The sequence below is a fragment of the Sorex fumeus genome, unplaced genomic scaffold, assembly GCF_029834395.1.
Source record: "Sorex fumeus unplaced genomic scaffold, SorFum_2.1 ptg000038l, whole genome shotgun sequence".
NCBI classification, from domain to species: Eukaryota; Metazoa; Chordata; class Mammalia; order Eulipotyphla; family Soricidae; genus Sorex; species Sorex fumeus.
In genome coordinates, this window is record NW_026606095.1 from 4,283,160 (window position 1) to 4,298,541 (window position 15,382).

At 46.9% G+C, this 15,382-nt stretch overlaps 1 protein-coding gene across 1 annotated transcript in view; it reads right to left on the minus strand.

Annotated features, from left to right (window-relative positions):
• Positions 1–4,407: 4,407 nt before the first annotated feature.
• PSAT1 (phosphoserine aminotransferase 1) overlaps positions 4,408–15,382 on the minus strand; it is a 30,920-nt gene continuing 19,945 nt past the window's right edge. The window contains exons 7-9 of the mRNA XM_056118763.1: positions 11,251–11,379; positions 5,332–5,469; positions 4,408–4,538 (exon numbers count right to left, since the gene is read on the minus strand). Of these exons, the coding sequence (XP_055974738.1) occupies positions 4,433–4,538; positions 5,332–5,469; positions 11,251–11,379 (373 nt within the window). The 3' untranslated portion in view covers positions 4,408–4,432. The remainder of the gene's footprint in view (positions 4,539–5,331; positions 5,470–11,250; positions 11,380–15,382) is intronic.

Sequence of the window (15,382 nt, forward strand, 5' to 3'; positions counted from 1 at the left end):
CAGTCTCTACGCAAACCTCCCAGAGGCCAAACACTGACCACCTTTGGTATCAATGCAAGAACAACTGCTGATCATTTTCCCAAGTTTTCCCAAGTTTTTAAGCATGAACCCAGAGACCTTTCAAGATTTGACAACTCCGCACTCAGCCACAGCCAATAATGGATCATTTTAGTGGAAAATCAACGTGGATGGCATACTCAGCTCCTGAAAAAAAAAAAAAAAACGCCTATGTGAGAATGTATTTCTTCCTCAGAAAGATCGACTGATATCATCAGACACTCATTCATCAGACTGTTGATGAATGAATACGTGCTATGAAGTGGGAGAAAGTACCACACGCCCTGAACAGACTTGAGCTTGTCTGTTTCGGATGTCAAGCGGAGCCTGGTCGTACCTGGAAATCGAGTGGGGCTCGTACCAGTTATACTGCAGGGATGCAGGGGAGGCAGACGCCTCAACAAAGAGAATGGAGGTGATGAAATGACTGAGAAGGGTCACCCTTGTTTGAACAAGCCAAGGGGCATTGCTGTCACAGAGGAAACAGTGAAGCAGGGAGTTGGCAGGCATCTGGAAGGAAGGAGGGGCCTGCCAAGCGAAGGCAGGGTTGCCTGTTGTGGGAGGAACAAATGCATGTCACACCTCAAGAGTTGTAAACACAAGAAAGAGGTCAGGCCCGATGCCACAGAGCTGCGAGTCCTAAGAGGACTTGAGCTCACAAAACAGCAACAACAAAAAAGAATGAACAACCCTGTCAAAAGGCAGGGGTGCTTCCTCAAAGATGTATGTGGGGCTGGAGTGATAGCTTTTGCCTTATATGCAGCCAACTCAGGTTTGATCCTGGCACCCCACAGAGTCTCCCAAGCTTGCCAGGAGTGATCCCTGAGCACAGAGCCAGGAGTAAGCCCTGAGCACCACTGGATGTGATCCAAAAACAAAAAGAGAAGCAAAACGAAGATATATGGATGGCCAAGAGGCATAAGAGACAGTGCCCATGTCATCTCTGCCAGGGAAAGGGATCATCAGAAAGCTGATTATCAAAGTGCACATGAGCTGTCACTTCACACCAGCAAGTATGGCCCCAAACAAACATTCCAGAACCAACATTGCCTGCTGGGATGTAGTGAGAAGGAATCTCACTCATGGACTGACTTCTGAGTCAGGCTCTGGAAACCAGGCGGAGTTTTTATGCGGAAAATTATCAACAGAACTGCCACAGGACTCAGCAAGTCCCATTCCAAGAACATGCAAGCATTCATTTCCAAGGAGAGCCAGAGAGATAGTAGAGGGGACATATAAGGGACTTGTTCTACACAAGGCTGACCTCTATTCACACAGGTTCATACAAAGAAAACAACCCATTGTGGCCAGAGAGAGTAGATAAAGCCATCGCATAGACATAATAGAACACTATTCAGCCATAAGAGATGAAATCTTGATTTCACTACAGTTTAGGTAGAATTGCAGAATGTCATGTAAGCAAAGGAGTCAGATGGACAAATACTGGCTGATCTCATTCCTATGTGGTCTGCAAACACAGCAGGTGAACAGAACGTGTCCAGTACAAACAAATCACTGTAATCTGCGAGCAGAACTGAGTCTGCACGTCGGGGGGACTGCTGGGGGCGGGGGAGCCCATGGACAGAGGTGGGAGTCAGCATCTTGGAAGTGGCTGTGGCCTGAAGGATGATTCCCAATACTCTGATATTAAATCATGATGACACAATTGAAAAATAAGACAGCTGAGACTAGCAAGTAAAGCCTGGGCTCTTGCTTTCTGGGGACACATCTGGCAGTACTCAGGGGTTAATCTTGGCTCGGTGCTCAGGGATCACTCCAGTCTAAGCTCAGGGAAACCTGTGTGTACCAGGGATGGAACTGGGATTGGCCACGGTCAAGGCAAACACTTTATCCCCGAACTCTCTCTGGTCCAATCTGGGCTCTTTTAATGTTTCATCCAGAAGTTTGAGAAGCATAATCCAAATGACTGTACCAGGGTTTAGATGGGGGCAGACAGGTTGTAGTAAAATAAGTCACAAAGTGGAGGATTAGAACTCGGGGGCCTGTGATCTCCCCGAATGGATGGAGGCACCCCGGAAGCACTTTGGCGATTGCAGACACGGCCAGCCTTGTCTACTCACGCTTGTGATGCTCACAGTTCCTGTCCTGCTCTAGGCTCTTGGTTGACACCCACACATGCCTGAGGTTTAGTGCTGAGCTGTTTCAATCCTTTGTTTCCACCAAGTGGAACCAAGACTTGGGGGGCTTAGCCTGACACAGGAACCCACATAACCCAATGAACAGGCAGAGCCGGCGGGGGGGCGGGCAATCAGCGTGGCTCTTCCCATGTGATCCAAAGCCAGACAAAATACTGAGGTAGCTCAGGACTGTTCCAGGGACCGCGGCCACCCACAAAACCAAACTCACAGAACTTCATTCAGGGCATGACTATGGAAGGGCCTTTGCTGATAACATCCTTCCCAAGGTCAAGGCAGAGGCCACCAGAGCACTGTCTGGGAAAGTGAACGTGTTAGGATCGTCTTGCCCAAGCTTGACTCAACTCAAGAATCTTCAGTTGATGTTTTTATACACATAAGTATTCCCATCAGAGTAATTTTTTCCAAAAAAAAATTTTCTTTTAATATCTGGGACACATCTAGTGGTGCTCAGGGCTTACTCCTGGCTCTGTACTCGGGGATCACTCCTGGCAGGGCTCTGGAAGGCACGGGGTGAGGGGGAGGTCTAGGGATTAAACCTGAGTCAGTCACATCCAAGGCCAGTGCCCTACCCACTGTACTATCCCTCCAGGCCCCCCAAACACTATTTAAAAGCAAGGACGGAAACAGAGATACAGCTCAAAGGACAGTTCACATGCTTAGCATGTGCAAGGCCCTGAGTTTGGTCCCAAACACCACATGTCCATGTCAGCATCTCACTGCTGCAGACCAGGAGGCGTGACCCCAGCATCACTAGGTATCACCCTAAATAAAATGATGTTATGGGCTGAAGCGATAAAGTACAGTGGGTAAGGTTTCAGCCCCTAGGTTCGATCCCCGACATCTCATATGGTTCCCCGCTTTCCTGCCAGGAGTCATCCTGAACACTGCCTTGTGTGGCCCAAAATCAAGCAAAATAATAATAATAATAATAATCTTTAATAATAAATTTTTAAATAAGAGTTGAGAGATAATACAGCAGTCAGGCGCACCCCAGCAAGTGCCTTCCTAGGTTCAGTTCCAGCAGCACTCGCTCCCTCACCCAGCATAACTGGGGACTGTGTAGGACCCCAGCCGACCAGGGTGTGCTGCGTACCCCCAGACCAGCAGGGCCTGAGCAGCACCACATCCTCAATCCCTTGCACTGAACCACCATGGTGGGGGGGTCCTGATCACTGCTGGGGTGCCCCAAAATCAACCAATCTCTCAATTAGCAGGTAAAGAAATTCAGACAGTGCTTTGGATGTTTTAGGACTTTAATGTTTTTTACATGTGCAACATGACACACTGAAATTGATGAACAGGAGCAAAGACTCGGTACAGATTCTGCAGGAAATCCCGCCATCACTGGTCAAGGACGCTGAAGAGAACAAGCAAGTGAACACAGGGTTAAGGGCTCCATGGAGATGCTGAACAGAAAAGCATCTCTGAAAAGAAAGAAAACAACAACCAAGCAACCAACTGTCTCTTCTGCCCATTGGAATGAAAAATAAAAGTGAATCGGAGAACTTTTTAAAAATCTTATGAAACGGCTTTACAAACAGGGAGGTTAGCTGCTGCCAGTGGGGTGTATAAGCCAGAGGTTAAAGGTGAACAAATACCCAAAGTTCTTAACTAAGTTCCTACAAAGAACCGTATTATCAGCAATATAAAATGCAGAGATAGAAACTATACAGTACTAACACGGGACCGGCCATATAAAGATGCCACTCTCACCTTTATGAAAATAACCGTTCGAAGAAAGCTGCATTTGCCTTGACCCTGAACCTCCCAAACGCACACAGTGACGCTGTCCTTTGGGAGAGGGTAAGATTCAACACCTAGAGACCCCCCCCCCCCCGCCCTCCATGGCCTCTCCCTAGCTGAGTGTGTTCCTCTCCAGAAACAAACAGCACAGTCTGCATAACCCAGCCCACAGCACATTCGACTCTGAGATCGAGCTAGCAAAAAAAAAAAAAAATAGCAGCAAAGGAAAGAGAAGCAGGAGTTCGTTTTAGAAGAGCCAAAGGAAGCCTTTTCAGTTCTCCCAATACAGGTCAGCACTGATGCCCCACCAGCTTTACAGCGCTGTGGGGTCTGGCTGCTCTCTGCAAAGGGAGAGACTCTAGACTGAATACGGTCAATCGAGAGAGAGGCCGTGCGGGCGAGGATTCTGGAGCCTTCCCACGTTGCTTCTCAATTTCGGACACGGGTAGAGTAGAAAGTCGCGGGGATTGGTTTCAAAGCTGATGCATCTCCAAAAAGTTTTTCATGAACGCCGCCAGCTTCTCCACATCCTCGAGAGTGACAGCGTTATACAGAGAGGCGCGGATGCCCCCCACGGACCTATACAACAAAAACAAGGACCAGTCAGGGACAAGCTGTCAGTGGAGCCCCAAGGCAATCCTCTTCCTGCAGTGAGAGTTAAGCTCCCCAGGTGGAAAACCCCCGAGAACTTTTGAGCTCTTCTTCATGTGCTGAGGCCCCATCAGGCTCACACACAACTTAGGTAAATTCAACAGTTCATTCCAGGCAAAGAAAAATGGAAGCCGGGGTGACTGGAGCAATAGTAGAGTAGGTAGGGCATTTGCCTTGCACGCGGCCGACCCAGGTTCAATTCCCAGCAACCCATATGGTCTCCCGAGCACCGCCAGAAGTAATTCCTGCGTGCAGAGCCACGAGGAACCCCTGAGCATTGCTAGGTGTGACCCAAAAAGAAAAAACAAAAACAAAAATAAATAAATAAATAAAAGGTGGGAAACCATCTCATGATACCGGTCACTGTCTGTTTCCCTGGGGAGCAGGCAGCCCCCAACAGACAGGCAGGGGTCTCTCTCCTTGAAAGCAAGGACCCGTGCCTTCCAGTGCATTCAGACCTCTCCATGTGAAGCATGACCAGAGCAATGATTTGTCCTGACTTGAGCACAGAGTGGTCCCTCTCAGCCATGAGACATAGAACAATGAGGGAACTTTCACGAGCTGCATAAGCAAAGGCAGGAAGAATCATGACCCGTCATGTGACTGCTCCTCTCCGACCAGTTACAATACTGCCTATGCCAAGCCCTACGTCTGCCTCCCTCTACGTGGAAAACAGCACAGTCAGTTCTCTGATTAACTTCTCAGCTGGCCACCCACTTACCTGTGCCCTTTCAAAGAGATCATATGGAGTTCCTGAGCCTTATCAAGAAATCTCTTCTCTAAAGCGTCATCTCCTTTGGTGCTGCCAATGCGGAACGGAATATTCATCTTGCTTCTATTCCGGGGCTCCACGGGACATCTGGAAAATACGTTGATTATGCCCGTCACTTTTCTGCAATGAGTGAACTAAAATTCTCAGCTTGAGAAGAATCTTTTGAATGAACTACAATCCACAGCTTGAGAAGAATCTTTTTCCAAAAATCAACACTAGATGCAAGAATTAGATTTAAAAAAAATACAAATAACAATCTCTGTGAGGGTATTTATAACTGAGAGAAATCACTTTTGTGTGTCGGATAGTTAAGTGGGCGTTTTCTTCTTATAGATCTTGTTGGCACTGGACAGACCAGGTGCTTGTCTTACACGTGGTGGACCCAGGTTTGATTCCTGGCACCCCATATGATCGTAAACCCTGAGCACTGCTCGGTGTGGCCCACAAAAGAAAAAAAAAAGATCTTGCGTTTGATTTCATGAGCCTCAGTCTTCTCATTTAATTCTCAGAAATGTGCTAATAGTAATAATACCCCACTTCAGACCCGTTGTGAAGCCTCCAGCACAGGGGGCCAAACAACCAGAATTGTTTGAGTGGCCATTTCTTTACAAGGTGCAGAGAAAGCAACGGGTCCCAGCAGGGGCTGTGAGACTTTACACAGCAGTTCCCAAAGTTCACTTCACACAGACCCTCGCTGTCACTGGACCTCTCTGTGGGGCCTCCACTTCTGAGTAGCTGAGGTCATTCACGGAACTCACCCAGAGAACTGCTGTGTGGGTGGATTAAGCGAGCCCATATTTCTCAATTTCTATTTTACATTTAAATATGGCCACAAACTCTCTAGAGTCTTTTCTAGAGAAGGTAAGAGATCGTTCTGTACTTTTAGAATCAGGGATGACCTTGTGACCTGCTTTGATCAAGAGCCCACACCAATGGGACCAGAGAGACAGAGAGCAGGAATAGGGTGTTAGCCTTGCATGCAGCTGACCCAGATTTGATCCCTGGCATCCCAAATGGTCCCCTGAGCCCAGCCAGGAGCAACTTCTGAGCGCAGAGCTGGGAGCAAGTCCAGAGCACAGTTAGGTATACGGCCCAAGCCCTTCAACTCTCCACTGTCCTGTCCTGTCCTCCCGTTGTTCATCGATTTGTTCGAGCGGGCCCAGTAACGTCTCCATCGTGAGACTTGTTGTTACTGTGTTTGGCATATCGAATACGTCAGGCTTTGCCGTGTAGGCAAGATACTCTCGGTAGCTTGCCGGGCTCTCCAAAATGAGACAAAGTGCCCCCCAAAGCGATGCTGAATAACTCCCAAGACGATGCCAAAGAGGCAGGCCCCAACTCCACTGCTGCCATGTTATCAAGTCCAACTTGATACAAGAAATACAAGAAATAGCACCTGCTACTAGCCAAGAAGTAGTACCTGTCACCAAGCATATGCCTTTGGTTGGTCACTGCAGACGCCCAGGCCCAACACCACCAGATGACACTGGTGACACAGAAGACTCACATGACATGGAAGAACCACCCAGCTCAACTCAGCCCAACCTTATGAACCAAAGAACCCGGAGCCAAGAAAATGGCTGCGGCTTTAAGACACTGCCTTCAGGTGTGAGGGAGTGTGAAAGCAGATACCTGACAAGTCAGAACAATGTCTAGGACACAGGATGGAAACATCAGATGTTTCAGGAGATGGAAACAGCTACTGAATTGTTGTTGTTTGTGGGTCACACCCGGCAGTGCTCAGGGCTTCCTTCTGGCTCTGCATTCAGGGCTCACTCTTGGAGGGCTCAGGAAACCATATGCGGTGCAGGGGATGGCTTCAGTCCAATTGTTGAACTTTTAGAAGTTCATCATTTGAAAGAGAGGGAGAGATGCAGAATGATCTCCCTCGTTTGTGACCATAAAGTCACAAAATGAAGAAGCAACAAAAGCTCAAAAGCATCAGAAACTGAGAATGAGTCTTTAGCACTGTAGGGGGAGAGGATTAAGGGTAGGACTCAGGGACATGGGGGAGGGAAGGTGACACTCTGGTGGATCAGGTGGTGTTGGGATGGTGTTGGGACATCTTTTGCACGAAACTTTGTCATTATCAATATTGTTAAACCATGGTGCCTAAGATAAATTTTAATTAAAAAAAAATTTTAAAGTATATCATTTAGTCTCACCATCTCTGCATAGATACCAAAATAATTAAGTTCATGTCTAGGCAAAGTCATCAGCATTGGATTCCGATTTTCTGATATGGATAAAAGAGCAGTTAAAATTATTTCCCCCTGGCAACCAAATGGGAAACACAGAAAAAGAGCTGACTAGCTACTCGGGGGTGGAAGAATAGTTAAATATGTAATAATAACCTTCTATTTTCTCAGCACATCCTATTTTATTTCTGTAAACAAAAAAATAGTAAAATAGTGGCCTTTTTCAGTATTTCCCCGTACCCCTTTATAAATTGCTGAAGCCACAAAGCACATTTTGGGGGAGCGTAGAAGGTTAGATTCCAAATAGGCATCTGTGTGATGGTTTCATTCACCATGGGATTTCTTTACTTGCTGTATTCTCAACTTCTAATACAAGAACCAAATAGCATTTTAAAAAAATAGCATAGAGGCTGGAGCAATAGCACAGTGGGTAGGGCAATTGCCTTGCACGCAGCCGACCCAGGTTCGATTCCCAGCATCCTATATGGTCCCCTGAGCACCGCCAGGAGTAACTGAGTGCAGAGCCAGCAGTAACCCCTGTGCATCGCCGGGTGTGACCCCAAAAGCAAATATATATATATATATATATATATATATATATATATAGCATAAAAAATGGGTCTACAAGGAGAGACCCATTAAAATGAAATAGCAAACAAAAGCCACATAAAAAATTCCCTACTGGTATACTCTTCCCCAAGGGTACAAAATACCTGTCAAAGTTAACTTGAGACCCCGCACAGTTGCAGGCAAGAGGCAAGAAAGGAAAGCCAGTGAATTCCCCTGCACTTTTTTTTTTCTAAAAAGGTGCTGTATTTAACAGTTGACATTTAAATTAAAATTTTAGTAGCAACTCTCTTTTGATACTCCGCTGCCTCAGGCTCCCCAAATGAAGGTCCAATTACAGAGGCAGAACACCAAAAAAAAAAAAAAAAAAAAAAAAAAAACCCCACACATTTAATTGAAGAAAAAAAAAATCCATGAGGAGGAACCTGAGTTTCCAAGGGAGGGTCCCGTGGGGCTGGGGTGGAGGGCAGCAGGTTCAGATGCTGGGTGTGGGGTTGTTTGACGGACGGAGAAAAGCATGATTAGCAGGTCTAGCTGTAGTCCCTCTTTCTGGGATTAGGGACAGAAGAAACACTGTCAGACTTATCATCCTTTTCTTCTTCTTTTTTTTTTTTTTTTTTTTTTTTTTTTACCAAACCCAGCTGTACTCAAGGCTTACTCCTTACTCCAAGGGGATCTGTACTCAGGGATCAATTGGCAGGTGTGGTTTTCTCATGGGTAAGGAGCACAGGCCGGGAGCAGAAAGAGATGCCATTGAGGGAGTTTTTTTCCTGCAGGCTAGCAAGCTGGCCGCAGTTTGGAACAGACTCCGTCATGGACGCTACATGGCCTCGTGCCTGGCTCCTCCAACAGGTAAGACTGGCAGTAGGTGTGGTTTTCTGAGCACGTGGCTAATCTCCCCCACCATATCCCATAAACTCCAAAAATTGTCCTCTTACACGAAACTCTTTTTTTTTTTCTTTTTGGGTCATACCTGGCGATGCGCAAGGGTTACTCCTGGCTCTGCACTCAGAAATTATTCCTGGTGGTGCTCAGGAAACCATCTGGGATGCTGGGAATCGAACCCGGCTGTGTGCAAGGGAAATGCCCTACCCGCTGTGTTATCTATAGCTCCAGCCTCTCCTACATGGAACTCTCACCAGGGCAGCCTGGCCATTCCAATCACATTAGGTTCATAGTCCAATCATATCATTCTATGTCACCGCCACCATTTCTTACTGGGTGACCCTTTTCCACTAATTTGAGGGGTTTGCTTACAGCAATAGTAACCTGAATTCTCACTAATTATGGGCACTTGCCTACAGCAAGACTAACCTGCATTTTATTATATTATAAACCCTGGATGCTTTCTCGTGTCTGTCAGTTCTTTTCCTGTTTATGTCTTCAACTGTAGTAGAAAAATTTAAACTTCCATGCAACTAAGTATGGTGCCTTCTGGGATATGGGAACAGCCAACAGTAAAAGGAGCCCTTTCTAGAGGCGCTTGGGGGACCAGGCAGTGTCAGCGATCAAAGCATGCACTAGGCCTCTAAGCTCTCGCTCTCCACATGTCTCTCACGGCTTGTGTGAAGGTGATCTGCTCATCCGGTGTGGCCCAGTTCCTGCCCCCACCCCATCCCCCACTCCCTCTGGTCCCCACAGACCACAGACCCCAACCCCCAAAAAAACTTAAAAAAGTGTAATATGATAATAAAATTCACCAAAACATTTTAAATGCATAGTCATTTAATGGGGCTGGGCAAACAAATCCATATATACTTAAGAATTGCTTTTTTTTTTTTTGCACGGAAAAGGCACACCCAGCTATGCTGAGGGCTTACTCCTGACTCTGCACTCAGGGACCCCTCCTGATGGGCTTGGGGGACCATATCGGAGGCTGGGAGTTGAATGTGGGTCAGCTGTGTGCAAGCAAACACCTTACCTGCTGTACTATCTCTCCAGACCTAAGAATTAAGTTTTATTGACAGCATGTTTAAAACTGAAGTGTGAAGCACCTGTAATCCATTTAAACAGATACTACAGGGGGCTGGAACAATAGCACAGTGGGTAGGGCATTTGCCTTGCACACGGCCGACCCGGGTTCGATTCCGGATGGAACTCAGGAACTACTCCTGGCTCTGTGCTCAGGAGCGACCCCTGGTGGTGCTCAGGGGACCATGTGCAGGCAGTAATCCCTCTAGGCTTATTGCTAAAATACCAAAAATCCAAATTCGGGTGATAGCGGCCACATGACATCGGATGCTCTTCACTATCAGCAATAGAAAACGAATTATCTAATGATGTCTTTTTGGAAGGTCTGAATGTTGGGGAAAATTCCAAATAATAATGTGGGATCTCTTGTGGTAATATTGAATGTGATCAACGTAGAGCGAGAGAGAGTAAAGTGGAAGTCTGCCACACAGGTGGGGGATGGGTGGGAGGGGGGTATACTGGGGTTCTTGGTGGTGGAAAATGAGTACTAGTGAAGGGACAGGTATTTCATCATTGTATGACCGACCGAGACTTAAACTGAAAGACTCTGTAACTGGTCTCACGGTGATTCAATAAATTTAAAAAAAAAAAAGAAAGGAAAGAAAAGCTACTTGTTAGAGAAGGTGCCACAAAGACTGAGGAGGATTATATTGATGTCATCATCATCTGGGAAGCCAATAATCAAAAGAACGGAAGAGGCTGGGCCTCCCAGAAAGGAGCCATGCTGAAACCTTGATTTTAAAAGTCCTCCCTTCAGAGAGCTAAGGATAAATCCCAGTTGGTTGAAAACACCTAGTTTGTGACTTCAAACTTTGTGCCAGGAGCCCCAAACAACAAATACAAGCCCTAGGATGGAGATCCAGCAGTTAAGGCACTTGCTTTTCATGCAGCTGACCCGTGCTCAATCCCCAGCATCCCATACGGTCCCCCAAGCCCCATCACAAGTCATCCCTGAGCACAGTCATGGCTCTGAAGCTAAACAACCCCCCCCCCAACTCTGGAACACCCAGTTCACTGCCCTCTCCAATCAAAGGAGAAAGGAGAGAGCCTCCATTTTCCAAAGGTTCCCACGGCAAACACTCCTTTCCTCATTCACGAGAGGCAAGATGCAACAGAAAACCTGTGAACTTACACGTAGAAGCCTTGAGAGTTGTCGATAATATCATAGATCATTTGTGATTTGATGGAGCTCAGCTTCTCCATGGCCGCCGCACCCCCGTTGTTCTTAATCCACTCCAGGACCATGCCCATCACGTAGATGCTAAAAGGAACAAAAGGAAAATGAGGCACAAACAGGTCACATGAAGAAATTCCCTTCAGTGGTGCCTCGCCCAAGTGCCTGGACTAAGGACATTCAAGCAAAGGTTGTTATTTACATTGCTGAGAAAAGTCAAGTGAGAGATAACACTGGGTGAAAATGATGATGGTGATGATGATGATGATGACATCTATGATGTCAGAGAGAGACACAGGGGGACTCGGATTAGGGAGCAGGACCTAGGACCCTAATCACCTGCATGCAAGGCAAGTGCCTCACCCACTGTGCTAGGTATTTGCTGCTTGTGTTGCTGAAACAAAATTGTAGATCACAATGCAGCCAACTTGTTCTGTGTGTGTGTGCATGTGTGCACACCAAGAAAGCTGCCGTACATGCTTCCAGACTCACCCACCGGAACCAAAACAGCCACCAGCAGATCACAGCTGACCACTGCCCCACCAGGCAGAGTCATGCTCAGGTCTGCACATGGCCACTTTTTCCAGGGCTGAGTGAGGCGTGTTACTTGCAGCCATTATATCGGGGTTGCCAAGCCGCTGCTTCTCTAACCAAATGCAATGGCGCCCACAGGGAGAAAGGAGGGCAGTTAGGACGGAGAAGCAGAAGGGACCCCTATGACAATGACAGTTGGAAATGATCATCTGGGCAAGAACTGAGTGCTGAAAGAAGGTAAAAGGACACACATGATAACCTTTCAGTACCTATATTGCAAACTGTAATACCCAAAATTAGGAGAGAGAGAGAGAAAGAGAAAGAGAGAGAGAGAGAGAGAGAGAGAGAGAGAGAGAGAGAGAGAGAGAGAGAGAGAAGAAAAGTGCCTGCCATAGAGGTAGGCAGGAGGGAAACAGGGGACACTGATGGTAGAAAATGTACTCTGGTGAAGGGACGGGTGTTGGAACATAGTATGAATGAAACCCAATCACGAACAACTGAGTATCTCACAGTAGTAGTAGTAAGTAGTAGCACTGTCCTCCCGTTGTTCATCAATTTGCTCGAGCGGGCCCAGTGAACCAATTAAAAAACAAAAATGTATGACCATTGCTTTTCTCTCAATCTAAAAACTTTCATTAATCCAAAGAAAATAAACTGAGTTAATTATGGGAAAAGAAAAGAAAAGAAAAGAAAAGAAAAGAAAAGAAAAGAAAAGAAAAGAAAATTCAAAGGCACGCAGTCCCAGATGAACTTCCTCAGCAACCCATCCTCTGCGGGGCTACAGGGTCCAGCGCTCGCACCCACGCTTTCAGGAGTGGGCTGTGCAGACGGCCTTCCACTCTGAGTGCCACAGGGGCCAGCAGCCCTGGCTCAAGGTGGAGAAGGTTCCGAGAGAAGGCGGCTGTCCTGCAGAGGAGACAGCTCTGGCGAGCAAGGATGCCCAGCCCCTGAGGCTCTCCTGAAACTCCAATTCATTCACTCTTGCCCCAGCCACCCAATCCAAAAGCTTCCCAGCCCAAAACACAGGGGTCGGAGGATGCTAGCACCGCTGAGACTTGGTCCACATTTCCCCCTACTAAGCATAACACTGAACTGTTATTTGCACTTCCTGCTAAAATGCCGCATATGAAATACACTATTTCCATCTAAGCCAGCCTGTTAAATGACTGAGTTCAGCTTCATGGGGCGAGGCGACAGGAGAACAAATCCAGGATCCGTCCCCAGAACCCCATATAGACCCCAAGCTCACCAGGCATGATCCCTGAGAGCAGAGCCAGGAGAAAACCCTGAGCGCACCCAGTGTGGCCCAAAAGCCAAAAAATAAAATAAAGCCAACACATTCACACCATGAACCACGCAAGAATTTAAACAAAAGCCAGGGAAGGGCAGGGAATCTCAGAGTAGATGTGGTGATGTGCACTGTTCCCTGCTGGGTGCAGGGAAAGGAATTAACAGGTGTCTGCGTGGTGAACTGCTCCCACCATTAACTGGAGGTTCTGGTGGAGGTTCTGGTACCCGCAGAGGCACCATCTAGGGTACCTGACAGCTCTCAGCGGTCACCATGGCAGAGATGAAAAGTCACAGCTAAGACCTTGCTACTTTCACCACTTTCCTAAAACAAAGACTCTCTGTGCACGTGGGCCTAGAAAAGCAAGAGAGTTTCCAGAAAACTCTTCCTAGCTGTTCAAAAAAATTCCAACTCTATGGCAAAACCCTCCATGATATTGAAGCTAATGGTATCTTCAAAGATGCCACGCCACTGGCCGAGCAAGTGAAAACAGAGATAGATAAATGGGACTATCTTAAACTAAGAAGCTTCTGCACCTCCAAAGAAACAGTGACCAAAATACAAAGACAGTCTACAGAATGGGAAAGGATATTCACCGAATACACATCTGACAAGGGGTTGATATCCAGGATATACAGAATACTGGTTAAACTCCACAAGAAGAAAACATCCAACCCCATCCAAAAATGGGGCAATGAAATGAACAGAAACTTTCTCAAAGAAGAAATCCGAATGGCAAAAAAGCACATGAGAAAATGCTCTACATCATTAATCATCAGGGAGATGCAGATCAAAACCACAATGAGATTCCATGTCACACCTCAGAGACTGGCCCACATTCAAAAGAACAAAAGCAACCGATGCTGGCGTGGATGTGGCGAGAAAGGGACACTCCTTCACTGTTGGTGAGAATGTCCACTGGTTCAGCCCTTCTGGAAAACAGTATGGACGATTCTCAAAAAATTAGAAATTGAGCTCCCATTTGACCCAGCAATACCACTCCTGGGAATATATCCCAGAGAGGCAAAAATGTATAGTCGAAGTGACATCTGCACTTGTTTGTTCATTGCAGCACTCTTTACAATAGCCAGAAACTGGAAGAAACCTGAATGCCCAAGAACAGATGACTGGTTAAAGAAACTTTGGTACATCTACACAATGGAGTACTATGTAGCTCTTAGAAAAGATGAAGTCATGAAATTTACATACAAGTGGTACAATATGGAAAGTATCATGCTAAGCGAAATGAGTCAGAAAGAGAGGGATAGACATAGAAAGATTGCATTCATCTGGGGTATATAAAGTAACAATTGGGTATATTCTTAATACCCAAGAATAGCTGAGATCAGCACCAGGAGGATTACTCCATAACTTAGAGGCCAGCCGGGTATCCTAGAGGAAAGGGCAGTTCAGATAGAGAAGGGAGCACCAAATAAAGGATGTTTGGAGGATCCTCCCAGGAGGGGAGATGCATGTCGAAAGTAGACTATGGACTGAACATGTTTGCCACTCAATGCCTCTTTTGCAGACCACAACACCCAAAAGGAGAGAGAGAACACAGGGGATTGCCCTGCCACAGAGACAGGGGGGATGGGGGGATGGGGGTGGGAGGGATATTATCCATGGTGGTGGAAAATGGGCACTGGTGGAGGGATGGGTATCTGATCATTGTATAATTGAAACCAAAGCACAAAAAATTGTAAATCTACAACTTTAAAAAAAATAAAATAAAATAAAGGGAAAAAAAAATTCCAACTCTACAGATGAGCCACTAGAGTCGATGCAGTGGCACAATTCTGCCAGACACTGGTGAAAGGCAGCCCAGCCAGGCCCTGCCCCAAGGAAAATCCTAGGAACGCACAGCTGATTCCTTACACCACCATGACCCGCACTGAGCAACCCGTGCTGAGCTGACGTTCTTCTGGGTACCGCCCCTGGGTTCTAGGGCTCAGGCATCCCCGCATCCAGTAGGGGGACCCAGGTTCCCAGTTTGATGGAAACCGGCCTGGGTCGGGGAGGCTATTTTCTTTGGTATTCGTTACTTTACTGTCCACTACCGCTAAAACAGGTTTCTGCTGAAAGGTTGGTAGACGGCGAGGTCGGAAGGAAGCCGTAACTTTCCGCTTCTTTCTGCGTCCTCACTAACTAACCTGGCCTGTTCTCAAAACGGTTAAGCCAAAGGCCCACCCGCCCATTACTTCAGCTCGATGCACTGCTCTGGACTACAGTGCTCTCGGAAGCCAGTTACCCTCACAGTGCAAACAAGCT